The sequence below is a fragment of the Anomaloglossus baeobatrachus genome, chromosome 5 (genome assembly GCF_048569485.1).
Source record: "Anomaloglossus baeobatrachus isolate aAnoBae1 chromosome 5, aAnoBae1.hap1, whole genome shotgun sequence".
Lineage (NCBI taxonomy): Eukaryota > Metazoa > Chordata > Amphibia > Anura > Aromobatidae > Anomaloglossus > Anomaloglossus baeobatrachus.
Window position 1 is genome coordinate 20,512,221 of NC_134357.1, and position 25,581 is coordinate 20,537,801.

A 25,581-nucleotide genomic window follows, 5' to 3' on the forward strand; every position below is an offset into this window, starting at 1 on the left:
CAATACATCAGTGGATCTATATTTGTCCCCTTTGAACACATTGTAACGATAATGGTACCTATATGGCAGTCTTTGGACCGCACCTCTCCCTTAATTAATGTTAGTACATTATTCTACTTCATGGCCCCTCACCTTTAAGTTGGATGGGAATACTCATCCCGTAATGTGTGAATGTTGGGGGGTGTACATATTGGTTGGGGGAATTTTCTATATGGAGTGTGCGGTGGTCAGATGATCTGCCCCCTCTGTGACGTTCCTGTGTGGTAGGCCTTGGTTTGTCTCTCTGGTTGGGGATATACGCCCCTGAATGGGGCGTGCGCTTCCATGGTGGAACGCACGCTCTCTGAGCGGTCACGGAGTTATGCGACACTTGAGGGTGGGATCTTCCTCTGGTTGCTGCGTGTCTCCCTCAGTTGGGGGCGGTGCCCAGTATGAGCGCTGACAGCATGCACGCCCCTTGGTACACTGTGTGGAGATACGTTGCTGGAGAGGAGGAGTTTTTTCTTCCCCCCTGGGACTGCCTATTCTGGTAGTGAAGGGCGGTCCCCAGACGGAATACTGGGGGTATCTGTGCCCCGACTCGGTTTCGCTGGTTGGTACGTTATGGGAAGCACGTGATGCCTGGGGATGGGATCTTCCCCCTGGTATGACGTGTCTCCATCGGCTGGGGGCGGTGCTCGTGTATAGCGCTAGCAGGGCGCACGCCCCTGGTATGCTGTATGGAGGTACGTCACGGACTTTTGGGCGGGAGCCCTCCCCTATTGGTATTGTTCACGTCTGACGGCGAGGGGCGTTCCCCAGATGGAACGCTGGGGGCACGCACGCCCCGCCCTGTAATCATGAATATGTGCGTCATGGACACGGGGGAGGATTCCACCCGGATATGACTGACGGCGAGGGGCGTTCCCCAGATGGAACGCTGGGGGCACTCGCGCCCCGACCTGTAATCATGAGTATGTGCGTCATGGACACGGGGGAGGATTCCACCCGGATGTGACTGACGTCACTTACTATGAGGGGCGTTCCCTGAGGGGGAGCGCGCGCCGAGCAGTCTAGGACGCCGACATACACGTGCTGTGAACAGATGGGACAATGTGAATATCCACATGATAATGATGGAGTTAAACATCAGGTGAGAGTGACCTCATGATTGGAGGAACTGCACTAATACCCTGTATAAAGGACCCCACCTTTTGTGGGCCAGCTTCCTTTGACATTATAGGCATGTGAGGGCTGGTGACCAGGATCTAATATATCTGTAGCATTATGTCCCCTGAGGAGTCAATGTAGACGAAACGCGTCGGGACGCCTATAGGGTCAGCTTTACATACTAGATGTGGTCCGTCCTTGTCAGGACGGAAGTTTGGGGCAGCAGGCAAATTTGTTTTTTTGTCTCCAGATTGGATAGGGAGAGTGTATGCTGAACGGCATGATATACCCAGGATCCGATGGAGAGACTGCTTGCCCTCTTGTGAAAGGATGTGGTGAGACCATTCCTTTTATATATGCCTTATATTGATATGTCTTGTTGTCTGACCATTGTCAGCATATATGAAATTGTGACATATTTTTTTTAGGTATATTAATTTTTTCTGCTGAGTTTATTTTGTGGACCACTGTCCCTGATCTTGGCAATGATACTTCATTTATGTTTGTTGTGTTTTTTTGTTGTGTTTTTTTTATTTAGTGGCCACCACTGTGTGTAACCCCGTATATATGGTCCGATGACCTACAGGTTGGGTATATAGAATCAACTACACATGGTGATGGCTTATTGAATTGATTTGCGGAATAAGAGGAACTTGGATTTTCCTTTTTAAATCAATATTAATAAAGGATTGTATTTTATTGCTGTTATACATACTTATTCCCCTCCGCCAACGTCATTCATCCGTGACACAAGGCGGATCCCAGAATGGCACTAGTCCCCATTGGTTATGTTGCTGTGACAATACACAGAAGTTATGGCTGCCCTCCTACCTTCGCCCTCAGCTTCTCCAGATTGACTCCCACAAAGTCAAAATGTCATATAATCATGGAATGGTAGAGTTTGAAGGGACCTCAAGGGCCATCAAGTCCAACCCCCCTGTGAGTGTAGGTTTTCTTAAATGATCCCAACTATATGTTTATCCAGTTTCCACTTGAAGCTTTCCATTGATGGAGAGCCCACCATCTCCCATGGTCACCTGTTCCACTCTCTGACTGCTCTCTGCCTCCCGCGGTTTTCTGTTCCACTCTCTGACTGCCGACACTTCCTCCATGGTAGCCTGTTCCACTCTCTGACTGCCGTCACTTCCTCCATGGTAGCCTGTTCCACTCTCTGACTGTCGTCACTTCCTCCATGGTAGTCTGTTCCACTCTCTGACTGTCGTCACTTCCTCCATGGTAGCCTGTTCCACTCTCTGACTGCCGTCACTTCCTCCATGGTAGCCTGTTCCAGTCACTTCCTCCATGGTAGCCTGTTCCACTCTCTGACTGCCGTCACTTCCTCCATGGTAGCCTGTTCCACTCTCTGACTGCCGTCACTTCCTCCATGGTAGCCTGTTCCACTCTCTGACTGCCGTCACTTCCTCCATGGTAGCCTGTTCCACTCTCTCACTGCCGTCACTTCCTCCATGGTAGCCTGTTCCACTCTCTGACTGCCGTCACTTCCTCCATGGTAGCCTGTTCCACTCTCTGACTGCCGTCACTTCCTCCATGGTAGCCTGTTCCACTCTCTGACTGCCGTCACTTCCTCCATGGTAACCTGTTCCACTCTCTGACTGTCATCACTTCCTCCATGGTAGCCTGTTCCACTCTCTGACTGTCATCACTTCCTCCATGGTAGCCTGTTCCACTCTCTGACTGCCGTCACTTCCTCCATGGTAGCCTGTTCCACTCTCTGACTGCCGTCACTTCCTCCATGGTAGCCTGTTCCACTCTCTGACTGCCGTCACTTCCTCCATGGTAGCCTGTTCCACTCTCTGACTGCCGTCACTTCCTCCATGGTAGCCTGTTCCACTCTCTGACTGCCGTCACTTCCTCCATGGTAACCTGTTCCACTCTCTGACTGCCATCACTTCCTCCATGGTAGCCTGTTCCACTCTCTGACTGCCGTCACTTTCTCCATGGTAGCCTGTTCCACTCTCTGACTGTCTTCACTTCCTCCATGGTAGCCTGTTCCACTCTCTGACTGCCGTCACTTCCTCCATGGTAGCCTGTTCCAGTCACTTCCTCCATGGTAGCCTGTTCCACTCTCTGACTGCCGTCACTTCCTCCATGGTAGCCTGTTCCACTCTCTGACTGCCGTCACTTCCTCCATGGTAGCCTGTTCCACTCTCTGACTGCCGTCACTTCCTCCATGGTAGCCTGTTCCACTCTCTGACTGCCGTCACTTCCTCCATGGTAGCCTGTTCCACTCTCTGACTGCCGTCACTTCCTCCATGGTAGCCTGTTCCACTCTCTGACTGCCGTCACTTCCTCCATGGTAGCCTGTTCCACTCTCTGACTGCCGTCACTTCCTCCATGGTAACCTGTTCCACTCTCTGACTGTCATCACTTCCTCCATGGTAGCCTGTTCCACTCTCTGACTGTCATCACTTCCTCCATGGTAGCCTGTTCCACTCTCTGACTGCCGTCACTTCCTCCATGGTAGCCTGTTCCACTCTCTGACTGCCGTCACTTCCTCCATGGTAGCCTGTTCCACTCTCTGACTGCCGTCACTTCCTCCATGGTAGCCTGTTCCACTCTCTGACTGCCGTCACTTCCTCCATGGTAGCCTGTTCCACTCTCTGACTGCCGTCACTTCCTCCATGGTAACCTGTTCCACTCTCTGACTGCCATCACTTCCTCCATGGTAGCCTGTTCCACTCTCTGACTGCCGTCACTTTCTCCATGGTAGCCTGTTCCACTCTCTGACTGTCTTCACTGTCAAAGTTTTTCCTAATGCCTTATCTGAATCTTCTTCCTTTTAGTTTCATCCCATTGCTTCTTGTACTTCCTCTCCTTCCCTGCTAAGCCCTGAAACACAGTCAGGTGACCAGTATAACATATATGGAAAGCAGGGCTGCGTCATTAACCCTTAACAACCTCCTAATAGCAGAACAGAAGAGGTACATGCGTATATATAAACCACTTCTATGTGTTGAATTTTCATGTACAAAATCTACAAAGTGAAATGTTAATAGACTGCAAACATAAGCTAGCTGTCAGCTCTACTAACTTTTAAAGGCACACACACATCTACTTTGGGGTATTACACAGTAACCACCACCATGTTCACAAGCAGAGCTTTAAGTAGAAGCAGATCTACCCCTGGAAGGTCTTGATCTTTTTGCCATACGTCAGCTCTGCAATCGTCATGATCGTCGTCATCATTCTTGCAAGTTTTCTCACTCTACTAAGTGTGACCTCTAGAATTCTGGAGAATCCGTTTTTTTTTAAATATTTGAGTACAATGCCATTCTACTTGAATAAATTCACCCACCTCTGCTCTCTGCCCGATCATCCCTTTATCACAAGTATTTGAATTAGTCAATTTAATTTCCAATCAACTCCCTCGTCTACGTTGGGGGCGTTTTTCAATTGATGCAAATATTCAAAGAACATATTTTGTCTCACAAATATGTTATTTTAAATTCTGGAAAAAACAAATTCAAAAAGTTGCAAAATTGCTGTTATTTTTTATTAATTATTATTAGATTTTTATTTTTTTTTTCCATTTTTAAATCTACAAAAAAATGATATATCCTTCAAAATAGCCTCATTAAAGAATTCAACTTGGGCCTCAAAAATAAACCCACTATGCCCTAAGATAACCACAATGACCAAAGGAATGAATAAGCAAAAATAATTGATAAGATATTGCTTAGGAAAGAAACAAGAAATATAGGAATATCGGAAGGAAAGTGACAAGCGGCATCAAAGGGCAGAAACCATCAGGACACGATCTCCATGATCCGATAAATACCCTTGCTCCAGCACCAACACAACCAGCTCACGCTAAGCCTTCTGATCATGTGACCCCTGACTCCTCCCACACATGTGACTGATCACATGATGATGACATCACCGCAGGTCCTGTGAGCACAGAACAGCCATATATCCAATGTGCAGCTCTGGAGGTGAGTCTGTACATATATCGCTTATTTTAAGGGCATTGTTTTCTATTTTTCTCTAATTTAATGCTATTCCCCTTATGGCATAATTTTTTTTTACTTTTATTTTAGACCTTTTTACGTTTCTTAATTTTGCTAAAATAAACCCTCGTACTTTTATTGATTGAAACAAACATTTTGGGGAGATACATTTTATTTACATTCCTGTGAAGCCGCACTGGATGAACATCGTTATCTTCCATCCCCTGTGCAGTCTGTATTAATATACTTACCGATCGCCGCCGTCTCCGGTTATCAGCGCCGCTCCGTCCCTCTGCAGGAGAATATGACTGATGACCTGGACCACACAGCGCTGCTTTCTCAACAAGCAGGGGCAGACATAGAAATCATGTAGCTTCATGGCAAAAATCCTAATTCGGCGACATCCCCCTGAAGAAAATATTCGCGGTTCAGGCAAGGTCGTAGTGCTTAGGTGCAGTCACAGGACAGACCTCCTAACGTTTAAACACAAGAAGTGGGACATATATAATGGCATGTGTGTCGCCCAGGGCTATGGGGTACTCAGTCCCGGGCAGTATATTTACGGGGATGCTGTGTCACGGGTGAATTCTGGCCGTTGCTCGGTTCCGTGACCCTGGGGACTTTTTAATGGGGAGTATTTACAAGAGAGATTAAAGTCATTGGTGTGACGCCATCTGCGTGTTGCGGTTAAGATGGTGGAACCGCCGCTGAGTTCGTTATCCCTAGGGCTGGTGGTAATGGCAGCTGTGGTGGTAGGCCCTCCACAGGTAGGGCTGAGTCTCGGGGAATGTATGGTGGAGACTTTCGCCAAAGAAGGGAGGCCACACCGTAGGTTGTAAGTCTTTAATCACAGTTGGGCCCTTGGATGGCTGGTTCAGGTCCCTGTATTTCCAGTGCCAGTTTGATAACTCTGTTGCTCTGTCCCCGGCACCCTCAGTGTGGTTGGGTCCCCGTAGCTTGGAGCTGGTTTGGGGCCCGACTGTCCTTTTGGCAGTCTCCTCGTCCGTACAGCGGGCAGTGTGGACCCTGTAGGGCCGGTCCATATCCTGAACCCTGATCCTCCCCTTACTGCTGATGCCCCCGGGTCTGTGGGTCAGTGAGGTCCGTGCAGGTCTCCTCACTGTGCAGGTGTTTGCCAGGCCTCTTGAAGCTGACGCCTGACCTAGGGCCTTGTGCGCCGTCAGTGCTCTGGTCCCAGTGGTACTCGGGTGTACCTACCCTGGCAACCACTCTCCTGTGCCCCTGGGTCACCGTTACACGACCCAGCTCTAGGCACCTCACTCTCTACTTCCACTCTCTCTACTCGACTCTAGTGATGTGTCGGTTGCGAACGATCCGACACAAAGATCCGGCTCCCTGCTGTGACCGACAGGAGCTGGATCACCAAAGTGAGCCACTAAAATCGCTGAACGTCTCATTTCGCCGCTGAAACCCCGCCCACCCACATATAAACCCTGCCCACTCAGTGATCTAATTGGTCCCTTGTAAGTGGGCGTGGTTTAGCCACGGGTGGGCGTGGTTTCAGCGGCGTCACTATAATCTTAAATATGTGTTCACCTGGGGTGAACACATATTTAATAAGGAGCCGAGAACGATCCGAATGAGCCAGCTCTTTTTGGTGAGCGGAGCCATGGGAACCGGATCACCAAAAAGAGCCGGACTGCCCATCACTACTCGACTCGACTCAACTCTCTCTACTCCCCTCCCACCAGGCTGTCTAGTCCCCCTGAACTGTCTCCGCCTGCTAGGTGGCCATCCCTTTGTGTCTGACTAGCCAATTACCCATTGGTGTGGAGTGGTAACTGGGTTTTGGTGTGTGCAGATGTCACTGGCACTGGTGTTCCAGGTCCCTGGGGGTAGGCCCTGCATCCTGGTGAGGATGCAGTACCTAGTAGTGCCCTGAGGGGTTCAGGGGCGCTACACATGAATATAGCCATTTTGGCCCTATCAGGCCCCTTAGTGTTCTCACCTACTACAGTACCCCTTTCATGGCCCCCATAGAGTATGACACCCTCCCCTGACTCACAGGCACCACTGTGATTGTGTGTACTGCCATCATTAGTGGTACTCCACTGTGAATAACCCATCAAGGGTGTATGTACACGGTTTGATTTGTTAAAAAAATTGTTGTGCATTTTGCATGTTGCAATCTCAATCCTAAAGAACAATTTAGAAAAATTGGCAATTATAATGCAACTGTATCCTCATGATTCCTCGTCTGAATCTCTCCTGAGTTCTTCGCCTTTCTGAATTTTTGCCATTTTTCTAGAGTGACTTCAGAATTTCATGTAGTGACCGTCTGTATCGTTATCAATGTATTTGCACGAGTTTTCTGGAGAAGCTAGGTTGTCTTCCTCCAAAATCAGAATCTGCACTGTATTCTTTAGTAGACAAGTCCAATCTCGTGAAACACAGTGCACAATACACAAGGTATATATAACTAAAGCGGGCTTTACACACTGCGATATCGGTCCCGATATCGCTATTGTGGGTACCCGCCCCCATCTGTTGCACGACACGGGCAAATCGCTGCCCGTGGCGCACAACATCGCCCAGACCCGTCACACATACTTACCTGCCCGGCGACGTCGTTGTGACCGGCGAACTGCCTCCTTTCTAAGGGGGCGGTTCGCTCAGCGTCACAGCGACGTCACTGAGCGGCCGCCCAATAGAAGCGGAGGGGCGGAGATGAGCGGGACGTAACATCCCGCCCACCTCCTTCCTTCCGCATTGCGGCCGGGAGGCAGGTAAGGAGAGCTTCCTCGTTCCTGCGGTGTCACACGGAGTGATGTGTGCTGCCGCAGGAACGAGGAACAACCTCGTTACTGCTGCAGTAACGATTTTTGAGAATGGACCCCCATGTCACTGATGAGTGATTTTGAACGTTTTTGCAACGATGCAAAATCGCTCATCGGTGTCACACGCAATGGCATTGCTAATGCGGCCGGATGTGCGTCACCAAATCCGTGACCCCAACGAGTTCGCATTAGCGATGTCGTAGTGTGTAAAGCCCCCTTTACTGTAAAACCACCTCAAAGGGGTTCTCCATCACTGGAATACTGAAGATTTATCCGTGCGATAAGTCATCAATAGCAAATTGATGGGGGTTTGATACCCGACAGCAAACACCTGTTTTTAGCTCCACAAGTGTCTGGTGGCTGGCAGCGTTCTTGTTCCAGAAGAAAACAGTAAAAGGGAAACAGCACGGAAACAGCAACGTGACTCTCGGGATCAGTGGAGGTTCCAGAGGTCAGAACTTCCCCAGTTATCAAAAGATATCATGTACTAGCAATATGACACCACGTAAGAAGATTAAACTCCTTTAAATGTTTTTCCCTTATTTTCAGTAATTGTATTTTCTATTTTATAATTTTCTATTTTCTCTTCAGATTCCGACAGTATTGAATCCTTTCAGTGAAGATCTTCTATATAAGAGAAATTTCCTGTTTGACCTATCGAGGATGGATAGAATCAGACATGGAAACGTGGCAGAGCGTATACTAAACCTCACCCTAGAGATCCTCTTCCGGCTTACTGGAGAGGTGAGAGATTCTGATGATGTCACGTTACAGCACCTATGGTAATAATACGCATAGGTGTTATGACCTGAGAGGTGAGGACTCTGGAAGTTTCTGTAGTGAGATTTATTATTACTACTTCTCTCCATATACAGGATTACAGGACATTGAAGAAAACCTCTAGTGATCGCTGTCAGGCCCCTGTGTTTGAGGGATGGAGAAGATCCCAGAGCCCATTTCCGGGGCCTCCACCTCACCCCCCGATACATGAGGACATCAATGACCAGATCTTAGAGCTCACCTACAAGATGATTGAGCTGCTGACTGGAGAGGTGACACTGCTGGGAATGCTGGGACATTATACAGTAACGCTATGAAGGGATCGGGGAATGACGGTATCATTGTATGTGTCAGGTTCCTATAAGGTATCAAGACGTCACCGTCTATTTCTCCATGGAGGAGTGGGAGTATCTAGAAGGACACAAGGACCAGTACACGGACATCATGGAGGAGAATCCACCCTGCACATCACCAGGTAATAGACAGGACTAAATACACACATCTGTTATAGGGGGTTTTACCAAAATTGTAATGGCATTCTTCAGCCACTGAAAAATATGAAAAAAAATAAGCTTTCAGGATGATAAAATGGAAAATAATATTCACCTCACTGATCCCCACTGCTCTCATTCCAACCCTGGGTTCCTTGCACTTATGGTCCAAACTGACATATGACCACTTCTGTCAATCACTGGGACAGGAGCAGCGGTAACAACTGCGACCAATAATGAAAAGTCTCTGCAATCACCAATGTAACACACAGCACCTGCTCTTGTGTCTTGGATGTAGTCTGTTTTCTCTATGATATAGAATTAATATAAATACTGCCCTCCACCTACGCCTGGATGCAGGGTGACGTGTCTGGTGACATGCTCCTCTATATACATGACAGAAGCGACATATGATCAGAATATACAGATGTTGTAAGAAGCTGGCGTGGCTTCTGAAGGAGCGTAAATAAAGCGAAACACATTACTACATTTATTACAATTGATCAATGCATTCTTTAAAGAGATTCTTTTAGTACGATCAACACATATATGGGCACACCGGTCTTAGAAATGGAAATCCATCTACACCTTTATATCTTTTATCTGTTGCTCGATTCCCAAGTAATTAGTGTTTTCATTAACATTAAAATAGGATGGTAACTGTTAAGCGCTCTGGGCAAAATAGAGCACTTCCTGAACCTGCGCCTCCCCAGCTTGTTTCACCGTTGAGCACCAATCTATTTATTTTATCATTTATGTGTCTCCTATAGTAAGAACCAGTAAGAGGACGACGCAAGAGAGACATCCCGGAGCTCAGGACTGGTCACAGGATCATCAGGTCGGTGGGGGGGAGGTTGTAGGGATCTGATGTGTAGGAGGCTGTGCAGGTCGTGTTCTGCCATCCAGCATTATTATATGATTTATACATGGTGGAGAAGGCAGCTGACCACAGACGTTACATGGGGTCTGGATCTTCTCACACGTCTCTGGCTGTGGAAAATATTGGGTAAAGGAACCGATAGGTTGGACTTATATAGGAGACCTGAAGCTGTTTGCCGTTGTGTCATTTTTGATCATCCTGCTAATTCAATGTATTTTCTGTTTTTTTTAAACCATTTGTGACGTTTCCAAGTATCTGACAACTTTTACAATCTTTATTTCTCAGGTTTTGAATCAGTCTGAAGTTCTGAACCAGAGCGATAATACAGATATCGAGGTAAAAGAAGAGACAAATGTGAGCGGTGATGAGCCGAGCAACCAGGAGACTCCTACATATAACAGCTCTGGTGAGTGGTAGCCACTAAATGCAGATTATAGCCACACGCTAACATTATCCACTGGATGCAACAATTTTATTTCAAAATAAAACGACATAATTTATTCGATAGAATTTAAGCCTGAAGAAAGTGGAATACTTCTCACTTATAAAATCAATGTTAGAATGGCTGTTTAATCCTGATATTAAATTGAGCCTTGATAAAATGTTTTTATTTTAGTGGTTAAAAAATAATTTGTTTTGTGTAGCTATTTTGTGTAGCTATATTCTTGCAATATTTTCAAAAAACGCTCAAAACCACACTCAAGACATTTATGAACCCTTCAGGTGCTTCACTGAAATTAAAGCAAAGTGGAAGGAACAAATCAATATGCTAGTTTTTCCCACAAAAATGTTGCTTTAGCCCCAAATATTTCAGTTTCACAAGAGTAACAGGAGAAATTGACCTCAAAATTTGTTGTGCAATTTCTCCTGAGTACACCGATACCTTATATGTGGTGGAAAACTACTGCTTGGGTGCACGGCCGGACTCAGAAGGGAAGGAGCACCAGTTGACGTTTGGAGCCCAGAATTGGGTGGAATAGATAGTGAACGCTATGTTTCGTTTATAGAGCTACTGATGTGCTTAAACAGTGGAGCTCCCCCACAAGTGACCCCATGTTAGAAACTACAATGGTCAAGGAATTTATGTTGAAGTAGGTTGAACACCTTGAACCTACAGCTGCTTCACAGAATTTTATAATGTTGAGCCATGAAAATTCTTTCCCACAAAAATAATGTATTTAGCCCCAAATATTTCATTTTCACATGGGTAGCAGGAGAAAATGGACTACAAAATTTGTGATGAAATTTCTCCTGAGTACACTTTCCCCATATGTAGTGGGAAACTACTGTTTGGGCACACTGCTGAGCTTTGAAAGGAATAAATAAGTTTTGGATCGCAGACTTTGATGAATTGGTGTGCAGGCGCCACATTGCATTTGTAGAGCTATTGAGGTGCAAAAATAGGAAATTCCCCACATGTGACCCTTTTTTGGAAACTATACCCCTCAAGGAATTTATCTAGATGTGTGATGAGCCTCTTAAACCCACAAGTGCTTCACATAATTTTATAACATGCAGACTTTGATGGAATGGTCTGCTAGTGCCATGTTGCATTTGCAGAGCCTTTTAGGCATTTTGAAAACTGCACCCCTAAAGAAATGTATCTAGGGCTATAATTATAATAATTTTTTTAGTTTTACTGCTATATGAATTTCTAATGTGATGAAATGTATAAGTTATGCGAAGTACATTAGACTATAATGGTATGTATCTACGATCAGGATTCACAGTGTTTTGGACACAGCATGTTTCAGCTGCGTCCAAGACGCTGCGATGTATAATACAAGCACAGTAGAAGGGATTTCTAGAATTCCCAAGCCAACTGTGCATGTACTGAACGCAGCATAAACTGAGCTGCAAGTCAATTCTTTGCTGCAGAGCCGCAAGCATTATGCAAAGGGAGAACAGAGAGAAAGACCACAACTGCCCGAGCCCTGATTGTGGGCATGAGCAGCTGCGGTCTCCTGCGGAGGAGACTCACGGCCTGGCAGGTCAGGACCCACCGCATCCAGGATGCAGCGGGTCCTGATCGTGTGCACATACCCTAAATAAGTTTTGTGTTAACAAGGTAAACTCAAATTTTAACAATTTGTGGATGTGTAGCATTCATTTGAAGCAAACCGTAATGCAAAGGCCACGTTTCTCAGAGAAGGTTTCAAAATGGTAAATTATATCCTTTTGTATTTCCCTCTTGGAGTATACTCTGCAACTTTTTTGTGTTTTTCCCTTCCTCTCAATTTGGGGAACTTCACCAGGAAAATGTTACACAGGTGCAATATGGGCACCATCAGTTTCAGAAGTACTGAGACCCTCGCCTTACTGACTGCCAAACATTAAGGCCTTGATGACTGCCTCCTGAAACTGCAGGAAGATCACCCTATTGCCTGCACATCGAAAAAGCACAAAAGCTTGTACAATGCCATCTATACAATGTACACGTCCAGCTTTTTATACCATACTTTTACTTATCGCATGGCACTGTATGACTTAAGCACCTTATCTGAGAGATTTACAATCCCGTGAATTTATTATAATCTAAGTTTGGCACTTCTGTTGTGGCACCTTGGACAGTGACTGGTGAGCTATGGTCACCGTATTGTGGTCAAGATAAGGACATCCCTCTTATCCTTATACTTCAGCACTGGGCTCTGGTTTCACAATTTTTCAGCAGTTGAGGTGTATCTTTACCTCAATGATTTTTTTTCCCCGCAGTGCCGCATATAAGGCCAGGGCCACACGGGGACTAATGTGATCCTCGCATGACACTCGGCTCGCACTAGCAGCACAGCGGGAGCCAAGTGTCATGCGAGTGTCACTGCGACTGAGGTCCGATCATGTGATCAGACCTCAGTTGCGGGGGATCGGCCGGCGCTGCTGAGGGGAGGGATTTATCTCCCTCTCTCCTCCCTAGCCGGCTATTGTCTTTCTTGCGCTGCACTCGCGGTATACCGGTGTACTGCGAGGGCAGTGTGATCTTTCTCTTGCCCCATAGACTTGAACGAGTGCGAGAGAAAGAGTCTTGCATTACAGTCGCAGCATGCTGCGATTGTTTTCTCGGTCCGATTAGGTCTGAGAAAATAATCGCTCATGGCTGCTGGCACAAAGGTTTATATGGTCCGAGTGGAATGCAATGTTTTATCGCACTCCACTTGGTCCGATTTTCATGCCGTGTGTCTTAGGCCTTACAGTACATCTGGCAGAGAGGGACTAGAATAGTAAGATGCTAGTGTAGAAGTTATCCATGTAGAGATGATAATGTGATCCAGCAGTGGGTGCACTAATTCCAATATTATTTTCCCACTCATTTTCAATACAGAGGGTATTCAGAGGAGTCAATCCGGGTGTCTCTTTCATCGCAATTTTTAAAGGGAACCTGTCAGGTCCCGTATGCCTTCTAACCTAGAAGCAGGGTGATGTGTGGCCTAGGAATCCCTTCCCACCTATCCCTGTGTTGTAATCGTGCGTAATATGAATGTATAAAACTGTTTTTTATTACTTATGTGTTCCGTATGTAAATGAGCAGAGGCTCTAGTTAGGCCACCCTTGATGGCTCAAAGGAAATGTGGAAAGTTCTGGGAGAAAATAGTTATGACTTGTTACACAGATCCCTATGTACATGAGAGAGGATGGGGCCCAAAATAAAAGAAATAAACCATTTGGGGTTGGCATAATCAGAGGCTAGTGAGATATTAAGCTCATCAAATTTTTTTCAAATATATTTTGAAATTAAATCTACAGTATAAGGATTTAAATATTTGGGCATGAGATAAAGAACAGGAAATCGTTGGCATAAGTCGCAACGTTTCAGATTGTGGTTCTAATTGTATTTCCAGCTATATTGGGCAAACTGTTATAAAAAAGCAACACACATTTAAGGTTTTAATACTTAGTGTGAAAACACTTAAGGAGACTGAATCCAATATAAAATCTAATTTTATTGAAAAATATGCATATAATAAAAATGTACTTTCCATAGGTCAGATAATGAGGTAGGAGGATTGAAAAACACCCATCCATCCCAGGCACTAGCCGCAATAACCCATCTTTACTCCATAATCTAAGTAATAAATATTAACTCAAGTGAGTTTGTAATGGAGATACACCATGGGAAACACTTAATCTAACATAAAGACAAGTAGTTCATAACTTACCCATGGTGTAAACAAAGAGGGTACAAGCTGGCAGTCCCAAAATGAGTGAGTGGGCAACCTTTCTCCCGGACGCGCGTTATCGCCAAATGCTTCCTCAGCGGGGTGCAGGCAGGTGAATGTGCCACTCATACTACTCCACATTTTATATTCCCATACATTGGCATCAGGGGAGGTGATTTAAGGAGGCAGTTGGCCCAAATGGAGTGCCGGTGGATAGTCACCCTAGGTACTATGGCCCCTATGGGGCTCAATGAGAAACTTAGTTTCTCTCCTTTTCTCTAAGCCCTCCATTGGGACTGCCTCTTTATGACCTCTAGTTCGATGGGGACGCCCTGATGGTTCTACCCTCGTGTGAAGTAGTTTATGATATAACAACTATCATGAGATAAAATATGGGATTGAATTATCATGATAAGGAGAGGTTATTGGTTCACTCTCTGTACTGTGGTCTAATTGCTCGTTTTTATTGTGCCTGTTTTTAATTGTATGTTTTGTTATTTTAATAGTAATTTCCATATATATCTGCTCCATTGATATGATGAACACATTGGTGATGGAATTTTTCAATAAAATTAGATTTTATATTGGATTCAGTCTCCTTAAGTGTTTTCACACTAAGTATTAAATCCTTTTGGGAGTATATTCTATGACATCATCCATACGGGGGGAATATGATTGTTTTTCACTATGTTAAAACCGTATAAACTGCCTTCCCCCTTTTTGTCTATGACCTATTTGATAGTACACATTTAAGGTTTGTTATTCAAAAAAAATAAAATTCGCTTTACTTTTTGGCAGATGACTATACCAGAAGCTCAGAGAGGCGTGTGCTGTTGGATTTTGAAGTCTATAACCCTGATATACAAGTTGCACATGAAGAAGTCAATATCGCTGATATACCCTCATCTTCTAATTTTTCACACACTGATCAAAATACAATTCACAGAAGGGGTACAAAACATCAATCGTCTCATACAAGTATGAAGCTATTTTCATGTTTAGAATGTGGAAAATATTGGAACCAGAAATCAGATCTTATTAGACATCAGAGAATTCACACAGGGGAGAAACCGTATTCATGCCCAAAATGCGGGAAACATTTTACACGTCGATCAAGTCTTGTCATACATGAGAAGAGACACACAGGGGAAAAGCCATATTCGTGTTCAGACTGTGGAAAATATTTTATTCAGAAGTCAGATCTTGTTATGCATCAGAGAATTCACACGGGTGAGAAGCCGTACTCATGTTCAGAATGTGGAAAATGTTTTAACAAGAAGTCATATCTTGTTAAACACCTGAGAATTCACACAGGTGAGAAGCCGTATTCATGTTCACAATGTGGGAAACATTTTACCCAAACATCACATCTTGTTAATCACCAGAGAATTCACACAGGGGAGAAACCATATTCATGTTCCGAATGTGGGAAATATTTTAAACATAAATCAAGTCTTCATACACATCAAAAAATGTCATGTAATTTATGAAATGTATGCAATTACCAATAAACATCTTTAAAGCAAAAAGAATACAGGGAATGCATTTACATTAGGTGATAAGTCTGGACATTTCTATGATATATTCTTTTTTTTTTAAATTATATTTTCAAAGGCGATAATTGTATAAAATTAAGATTTTTGGTACTCACCGTAGAAGCAAAGATGATTGCTCTACGCATGCGGATTTCGGTGCGGATTTGGTGCGTTTTTTTTCTGCAAGTGCAGAAATCTTTTAGAGCCTGCGGAATTTTCTTAAGAAAATTCCATTTTCTAGCGCGCACAGGGCCTAACACTAGATCTTCTTGGTTGGCAGGAAAAAGGACAGATGACTGTTACGAGGGGGACCCGGGGAAGCGTGCCAAGATGGGGAATGGACAGCTTCCGCCGGTCAAGGTCCACTGTGCGGTGTAAGGGACCGCTGCTATGGTGGGTGAAGAGTGAGCGGGTTGCTGCTAGCGATCGTCTGGAATGTCACAGACGATCTACGTACACCGGTCTGCCCTAACCCGTGAGGGTTGTATGGCAGGGATCACACGGCTCGGTGTACCTGTTGCACGGGGAAGCACAGAGGTGCCCACGCACGTGTGCCAGTGGAAATCACGAGAATATGGCACGAGGGTAGCACAGAGGTGCCCACGCACGTGTGCTTTCTATAACCAGGTGAGTCCGGTGGAGACTCGAGGAGCTCACCAGGAACACGGCCTGTCGAAGGAGCTACAAGGCAGGGACACGGCCTGCAAACTAGGTGCTGCCTAAGCAGCAAGGGCCAAGCCCACGGAAGACAATGCCTGAGCAGTGGCGTGGCAGCACGCTGCCAGACATCCAAACATAGAAGGACGGTCGCGCGCCGCCATGATGGCAGGAGGAGCTTTTAAGGAGGTGTCGCTCCAGCCATGGGTGGGCGCGAGGCGGAGATGACGGACTTGACCCAATCAGGATCCACGACGTCCCAGCCTGGCCAGTCAGGATTCACCACGTCACCAGCCTCATCATCAAGCCGTGTGACGTGAGTGGGCGAATCAGGACCCACCAAGCATTGCACATGCTCACCCTCCTGCCTCTGGGAAATAGAGGCGGGATCCTCGGTCTCACAATGTGTAGAGATAACGGGAGTCTCACTGCTTCCCTGAGCAGAAAACCTCTGCACATTGCGCAACCTCACAGACCTTCGGGGCTGCTGAGCAGGAGGAGCCGCGGCAGGCAAGGAATGGGAGACCGCCTCATTTCTTGCAACAGGAGTACCACTAGGTGTCACCCTTGTGCTGCCTCTCTGAGGAGGTTTCTCCTGCACTCTGCGCAGTCTGGCAGACCTTCGGCGCTGCTGAGCAGGAGCGCTCGTGGCAGGCAAGGAGACTGCCTCATTCCTTGCCACAGGAGAGCCACGAGGTGTAACATTACCCCCCCGTCTAGGCCCCCCCCCCCTGCCCGTGCTCGAAGGCCGCTATCAAACCCGGGGTGTGGATATGATCCTCCAATTCCCAGGACCTATGCTCCGGACCACGGCCGACCCACTCCACGAGGTAGTACCTCCTGCCCCGTATGACTTTTGTCTCCACAAGCTTCGCCACCTCAGGGTCGTCGAACGGAGTGTCGGTTTGAGGCGTCAGGGACCCCGAGAACTTATTAAGTCGTACGGGTTTCAGGAGGGACACGTGAAAGGTGTTGGCTATAGCCCAGCGTGGAGGGAGCTGGAGTCGGTATGCCACCGGGTTTACCTGCTCTAGTACTTTAAACGGACCCAGGTACCTAGGGGCGAACTTGGCTGCCTGTACCCGTAGGTTAACATTCTTAGAGGACAGCCACACTAGGTCACCAGGGGCGAAGGATGGTGCCGGGCGGCGGCGCACATCAGCTGTTGTCACCATCCGGTCTTTAGCCCTCTTAAGGGCCTCTTGGGTGTTATCCCAGATCTCCCGGGCCTCGGTCGCCCAATCCTCCACTCTAGGATCGGGTGACGTAATGGGCATCGGAACCGGGATTCTGGGATGTTGTCCGTTATTGAGCAGGAACGGAGTCTGGCCAGAGGATTCATGGACCGAATTATTAATGGCAAATTCGGCCCAAGGAAGGAGGTTAGCCCAGTTGTCGTGGTGCGCAGAGATAAAATGGCGGAGGTAAGTTACCAAGGTCTGATTGGTCCTCTCCACCAGTCCATTGGTTTCGGGATGGTATGCGGAGGAGATGTTCAGCTCTATCTGCAGGAGCTTACAGAGCTCTCTCCAGAAGCGAGACGCGAACTGGGGACCCCGGTCGCTCACCACCTTGTCAGGCATGCCATGCAGCCTAAATACATGCCTAATGAATAAGGTGGCGAGAGCACGTGACGTCGGGAGTCGTGGGAGAGGCACCAAGTGGACCATTTTAGAGAAGTGATCCGTGATGACCCATACGACCTTGTGGCCTGCTGACTTGGGCAGATCTCCCAGGAAGTCCATTCCCACCACTTCCCAGGGACGATCCGGCACTGGCAGTGGGTGAAGAAGACCTGCCGGTCTCTGCCGGGACGGCTTATTCCGTGCACATGACATACAGGCTCCCACATACTCCTGTATGTCCTGGGGTAGTCTCGGCCACCAATAGTGCCTGGTCACAAGGTCTCTGGTCCTTTTGACCCCAAAGTGACCCCCGACCTTGGAGGCATGGGCCCACGATAGCACCTCATTCCGTAATTCAGGGGGAACGAGGGTCTTTCCAGGTGGCACCTGGTCCAAGGAAGTGGGAGTGACCATCCTCAAGCTGTCCGGGGGTAGTATAAGACGAGGCTCCTCCTCGTCCTCCTCCAACACAACCATACAACGTGACAAGGCATCGGCCCGTACGTTTTTCTCACCGGCCAGGTGGCGGATAATAAAGCGGAACCGGGAGAAGAACAAGGACCAACGGGCCTGCCTTGGGTTCAGGCGTTGTGCTGTCTGGAGGTATGTGAGATTTTTATGGTCGGAAAATACTTCAAATGGATGCTTCGCACCCTCCAGGAGATGCCGCCATTCCTGGAATGCTAGTTTCATCGCCAGTAACTCCCTATCCCCTATGGAGTAGTTCCTCTCGGCCGGAGAAAAGGTTTTGGAGAAAAAGAAACATGGATGCTTCCTTCCTCGTTCGTCTTTCTGGTACAGGACTGCACCAGCACCGACCGAAGAGCCGTCTACCTCTAGTAGGAAGGGTTTGGAGATGTCTGGACGATGAAGGATGGGAGCTCTGGAGAAGTAAGTTTTGAGAGTGTGAAATGCCGCTACCGTTTCCCGTGTCCATGCTTTGGGATTAGCGCCCTTGCGGGTAAGGGCAATGATGGGTGCTGCCACCGTCGAGAAGTTGGGAATGAACTGGCGATAATAATTGATAAACCCCAAGAATCGCTGGATCGCTTTCAGCGAGCGGGGCTCAGGCCATTTCATCACTGTCTCCAACTTCCCCGGATCCATTGCTAACCCCTGACTGGACACGATATACCCCAGGAACGGCAAGGATTCACGTTCAAAAACGCACTTTTCTAGCTTAGCATATAACGAATGGGTGCGGAGCCTCTTAAGTACTCGGATGACATCCCTCCGATGGGTGGCAAGATCGGGGGAGAAGATAAGGATATCATCCAGGTATGCAACCACGGAAAGATACAAATCCTGGAAAACATCATTCACAAAGTCTTGAAATACGGCGGGGGCATTGCAGAGTCCGAAGGGCATTACAAGATACTCGTAGTGACCGTCCCTGGTGTTGAAGGCGGTCTTCCACTCATCGCCCTCTCGGACTCGCACTAGATTATACGCCCCGCGTAGATCCAGCTTCGTGAAGATCTTTGCCCCGCGGAATCGATCAAATAACTCCGTAATGAGGGGCAAAGGGTATTTGTTTTTGATCGTGATTGCATTTAATCCCCTGTAATCGATACAGGGGCGTAGATCCCCTTCCTTCTTTTGCACGAAGAAGAACCCCGCACCGGCTGGTGAAATAGACTTGCGAATGAACCCTTTTGCCAGGCTGTCCTGAATATATTTGCACATAGCCTCCGTCTCTGGAGCAGAGAGAGGATACACTCTGCCCCTAGGGGGCTCGGAGCCTGGCTTCAGGTCTATTCGGCAATCGTATGGCCGGTGGGGAGGAAGGGTATCTGCGGCCCTCTTGGAGAAGACGTCCCTGTAGGCCTCATAAGGTGTCGGTAAACCTGGCTCCCCTGTATTCCCTGAGGACCCAACCGACCTAATGGTAGCGGGTGGTTCGGTAGTCACGAGGTGCTCCCTACAGGATTCTGCCCATGATGAGATCTCCCCTGTTGCCCAGTTGAGTATAGGAGCATGCTGTCTCAACCAGGGGAGGCCCAGTAGGATCTCATCCGTCCCCCCTGGAAGCACCAGGAAGGACACCTGCTCATGGTGTCCTGGTGGTACTTCCATCCTGAGAGGGATGGTGATCTGGGTGATGGAATCGACTAGTAGGGACCCATTGACTACCCGAACCCTGAGTGGCTTGGGCAAGAGAACCAGGGGAACTGAGTATCGGGTTGCCAGGGAGGTCGAAATGAAATTGCCATCAGCGCCTGAGTCCAGGCAGGCCAGAGCAGAGAAGAGAGTAGTGCCAAACTGCAACTGGGCGCTGATAGTCAACCTAGAGGGAGAAGTAGCGTCTAGGAACCCCCCTCTGATGGAAACTAGACGCTGTCTTTTCCCGACGGTTTGGGACATCGGGTAGCTATGTGTCCCCTCTGCCCACAGGAAAAGCAGATGACACCAGACCGAGAACCTGGGGTAGAGGAGACCGCTTTGGACACCTCCATTGACTCCATGGAGTCGCTTACAGAGCTGGCTGGGAGACCTGTCTGGTGGAAGAAGGGAACCAGACGCTTTTTAGGCCGTGAGGACGTGGGTGCTGAAGAGACCTCGAGCCTCCGCTCCGCCTGGCGGATGTCTATGCGAGAGGCAACCACAATCAAGGACTCTAAAGTAGCAGGCACCTCACGCGTGGCCAGTGCGTCTTTGACGAACCCTGCCAGGCCTTCCCAGAACACAGGGACAAGGACCTTATCCGGCCAGTCCAGCTCTGCGGCAAGTGTCCTAAAGTGTACGGCAAAGTCCCCGACTGAAGCAGACCCTTGTCGAAGTCGTAGGAGGCGCAGCGCGGAGTCGTGGGTGACTTGAGGCCCGAGGAACACCATTCTCATGGCCCCAAGATAGGCTGCTAAGTTATTCACCACCCGATCTCCGCGCTCCCACAACGGCGTGGACCACTTCAGCGCTCTCCCTGTGAGCAGGGACTGGACGAAGGCTACCTTCGCCTTCTCGGTAGCGTAAAGAGTCGCGGACAGCTCTAAGTAGGTGGTGACCTGGTTTATAAAGCCACGGCACTCGGAGCTGTCCCCGCTAAAGCGCTCTGGAAGCGCAAGGCGAGGAGACCTTCCGCCCAATAGCACAGCCTGGGTAGCCGCTTGGGTGGCGACTGTCGTCAGAGTAGTCTTGTCGGAGGAAGACTGCTCCACTGCTGCCAATCGTGATTCCAACTGCTGCACATAACGCAGCAACTGCTGCTGCTCTTCTGCCATAGCCAGACCTTTGGCGCGACCGTAATGTTACGAGGGGGACCCGAGGAAGCGTGCCAAGATGGGGAATGGACAGCTTCCGCCGGTCAAGGTCCACTGTGCGGTGTAAGGGACCGCTGCTATGGTGGGTGAAGAGTGAGCGGGTTGCTGCTAGCGATCGTCTGGAATGTCACAGACGATCTACGTACACCGGTCTGCCCTAACCCGTGAGGGTTGTATGGCAGGGATCACACGGCTCGGTGTACCTGTTGCACGGGGAAGCACAGAGGTGCCCACGCACGTGTGCCAGTGGAAATCACGAGAATATGGCACGAGGGTAGCACAGAGGTGCCCACGCACGTGTGCTTTCTATAACCAGGTGAGTCCGGTGGAGACTCGAGGAGCTCACCTGGAACAGGAACACGGCCTGTCGAAGGAGCTACTGCCGGAGCAGCAAGGCAGGGACACGGCCTGCAAACTAGGTGCTGCCTAAGCAGCAAGGGCCAAGCCCACGGAAGACAATGCCTGAGCAGTGGCGTGGCAGCACGCTGCAGACATCCAAACATAGAAGGACGGTCGCGCGCCGCCATGATGGCAGGAGGAGCTTTTAAGGAGGTGTCGCTCCAGCCATGGGCGGGCGCGAGGCAGAGATGACGGACTTGACCCAATCAGGATCCACGACGTCCCAGCCTGGCCAGTCAGGATTCACCACGTCACCAGCCTCGTCATCAAGCCGTGTGACGTGAGTGGGCGAATCAGGACCCACCAAGCATTGCACATGCTCACCCTCCTGCCTCTGGGAAATAGAGGCGGGATCCTCGGTCTCACAATGTGTAGAGATAACGGGAGTCTCACTGCTTCCCTGAGCAGAAAACCTCTGCACATTGCGCAACCTCACAGACCTTCGGGGCTGCTGAGCAGGAGGAGCCGCGGCAGGCAAGGAATGGGAGACCGCCTCATTTCTTGCAACAGGAGTACCACTAGGTGTCACCCTTGTGCTGCCTCTCTGAGGAGGTTTCTCCTGCACTCTGCGCAGTCTGGCAGACCTTCGGCGCTGCTGAGCAGGAGCGCTCATGGCAGGCAAGGAGACTGCCTCATTCCTTGCCACAGGAGAGCCACGAGGTGTAACAGATGACCCCTTATTAACAACCATCTGGCCAAAGTCATTCCATTTGAAAGTTTAAAGTTGCACTCCAGCAATTTTCTTTGCCTATAAAATGGAAACTCCCCAGAAATAGCCTAGCTATGTCATTTATTTTAATCCTCACTAAATTCAATCCATGCATTTTTTGCCTTTCATTATAAGAGATTGGGTTGTGATCTCCGCTGTGACTACCAGTCCAGTACAAGCTCTCATGTGCAGACAGGAAGTCAGTCTATGACTTCCTGTGGACTGCAGGATGACATCATCATCTATCACCTCCACATGCATATTTATTACAAAACTTAAAATTGCTGAAAATTCAAAAACTGTCTTAGATTTTTAAATTGTAACAAATCCCATCCATACTATAGAAATATTTTTGTGCACATATATGTCCATGTCTACTTTACTTTGTCAGTAGTTTTAAAATATTTGAGTAATTTCAGTGACTTACAATTTTAACATTTGGTTTTGAAGAAAGAAAATTGCCTTCTATTTTCCTGCATCAAGCCAAGTTTGAAAAGGTTCATGGGTGTCAAAATTATAGAAACCTTTCTAAAAATGACAGCATATAAAAAAATATATATACACTTCTTGAGGGGTAGAGATGAGCAATTTTTTTCAAAAGTCAATTGAAAGTGCAAATTGAAAATACTTCAAAGCTTCTGATTGACCCAAAATGACATGTATGATATTCTGAGGTCTAGTACTATGTCCAATCCGAGTCAAACTCTTTAATGCAAAGATAGACTTTGTAATTTCAAAGTGATCTCATACTTTTTGATATTAAAGTTTCAAAAACTATCTTTTGGGCAGATGTGGTGTAATTTCTCTGGCAAACTACTGTATTTTTTATTTTATAAGACACACAGGATTATAAAACACACCCCAAATTTAGAGATAAAAAAGGTAAAGGTAAAGAAAAAAAATGGTGTCCGTCTGGTGGTGTCTTACTGGAGGGGGGGCGGCAGCGGTGATGGAGCGGGGTCACAGGAGGCAGGCGTGGTGCTGGAGTAGGGTGCTGCTGCAGGTGCTGCGAAGGGGTCTGTGCTAGCTGTGTGGAGTAGGGCGGTGCAGCGGGTGTCCCAGATGCTCTGTCGGCGGTGTGGGCTTGAAAGAAATGGCGCCCGGAGTCGGCGCGTGCGCAGATTGAACTCTCGGCTCAATGACAAGCCAAGATCTCATCTGTGCACCCTCCACCTCCAGGCTCCATTTTCCTGCAGGGAGATCAATGGGCTGTGCGCGCACAGATGAGATTTTGAGCCGAAAGCTCCATCTGCGCACAAGCCAACTCTTGCACCATTATTTGAAGCCCACACTGCAGACAGAGCGTCTGAGACAACCGCCCCACCGCCCTGCTCCACAGCAGCCCGCTCAGCCCCCACTGCAGCCAGCACAGCCCCCACCGCAACCAGCACCACAGCCAGCATAGCACCCATTCTCCACCTTCCGGTAAGCTACATTCGGAATTTAAAGGTAACCTGTCACCACTTTTTTGGACTATAAGTTGCGGCCACCACCACCGGGCTCTTATATCCAGCATTCTAACATGCTGTATATAAGAGCCCAGGCCACTGTGACAACATAAAAAACACTTTATAATACTTACCTAACGGTCGCTCCGTGGTGGAATAGGGCCTAATGGGCATCTCCGTTGTTCGGTGCGGGTGCCTCCCCTTTCGGCCATCTTTGTCCTCTTTCTGAAGCCTGTGTGCATGACGCGGCTACATCATACACACTCGGCGATCCTGCGCAGGCGCACTACAATACTTTGATCAAAGTGCTCCTGCTCAGGACCGGAATGCCGGCGAGTGTGGATGATGTCGGACCAGTCATGCACCGCTGCTAGAGAAGAAGGAGAACAAAGATGGCTGAAAGCGGCGGCTCCGGCACCGGACACTCCCATTAGGCCCTATTCCACCACAGCGTGACCATTAGGTAAGTATTATAAAGTGTTTATGTTGTCAAAAGCGGCCTGGGCTCTTATATACAGCATGTTAGAATGTGGTGACAGTTTCCCTTTAAGACGCACCCCTCATTTTCCTCCCACATTTTTGGGAGAAAAAGTGCTCTACATCAATTTTGCTAACCACAAAATAATGTGATCTTTATGAATTAAAAAAAATCACACTCCTTTCTTCCAGTCACCTATGTTTTTTTCTGTAAAATCCTGTTTACTAAGGAAGCTTTTCCATAATAATGTAACATATCTAATTATATTATTTAGATATGCTGAATATGCAAAAAAAAAAATGCTGAAATTGCAATCGGTATAAATAATAGGAAATCTATTCATGTCACAAACACTTCAAAATCCTTTCTAGAATCAACCTTTTTTTTTACCATTGACTCTGCAAAAACTCTTACTGTTGCTTTTATTCATTCTCGTCTGGACTATTGCAGCTCTCTACTAATCATTCTCCTTCTCACTAAACTCTCCTCTCTCCAATCCATCCTGAATGCAGCAGCAAAGATCATATTCCTCTCCAGCTGCTACACTGATGCCTCCACCCTGTGCCAGTCATTGCACTGGTGGCCCATCCACTACAGAGTCCAATATAATATAAACTTATCACTCTCACCCACAAAGCTCTCCACAATTCTGCACCACCCTACATCTCCTCCCACATCTCTGTCTATCACCCTACCCTTTCCCTCACTGGTTGGTGACCGGTTCATGCAGCAGTTTTTGAATACCTTATTTATTATATTGATGGCTGGACCATGTAATACAAGCAATTTTTACCATTTACCTTTTGTGCCACCCTTATTTTTTCATTGATTGTAGCTTGTGAGCAGGACCCTCACTCCTCTTGTTATCTGTTGAATTGTGTTATTCTGTATTGTCTCATATTGTCTGTACACATTCCCTCTGAATTGTAAAGTGCTGTGGAATATGTTGGCGCTATGGAAATAAAAATGAAAGTATTTAAAAACTGTTAGCGTTGGCATTTTATAGCTATATACAGTTAGGTCCAGAAATCTTTGGACAGTGACACAATTTTGGCGAGTTGGGCTCTGCATGCCACCACATTGGATTTGAAATGAAACCTCTACAACAGAATTCAAGTGCAGATTGTAACGTTTAATTTGAAGGTTTGAACAAAAATATCTGATAGAAATTGTAGGAATTGTACACATTTCTTTACAAACACTCCACATTTTAGGAGGTCAAAAGTAATTGGACAAATAAACCAAACCCAAACAAA

The 25,581-nt window shown here is 47.6% G+C and overlaps 1 protein-coding gene across 1 annotated transcript in view; it reads left to right on the forward strand.

The window, feature by feature from the left end:
* The window catches only part of LOC142312574 (uncharacterized), a 103,260-nt gene that overhangs the window by 36,948 nt on the left and 40,731 nt on the right, over window positions 1-25,581 (forward strand). The window contains exons 8-14 of the mRNA XM_075351565.1: window positions 5,038-5,102; window positions 8,507-8,659; window positions 8,791-8,967; window positions 9,050-9,170; window positions 9,957-10,024; window positions 10,352-10,472; window positions 15,016-15,699. Coding sequence (XP_075207680.1) covers window positions 5,038-5,102; window positions 8,507-8,659; window positions 8,791-8,967; window positions 9,050-9,170; window positions 9,957-10,024; window positions 10,352-10,472; window positions 15,016-15,699 — 1,389 coding nt within the window. The remainder of the gene's footprint in view (window positions 1-5,037; window positions 5,103-8,506; window positions 8,660-8,790; window positions 8,968-9,049; window positions 9,171-9,956; window positions 10,025-10,351; window positions 10,473-15,015; window positions 15,700-25,581) is intronic.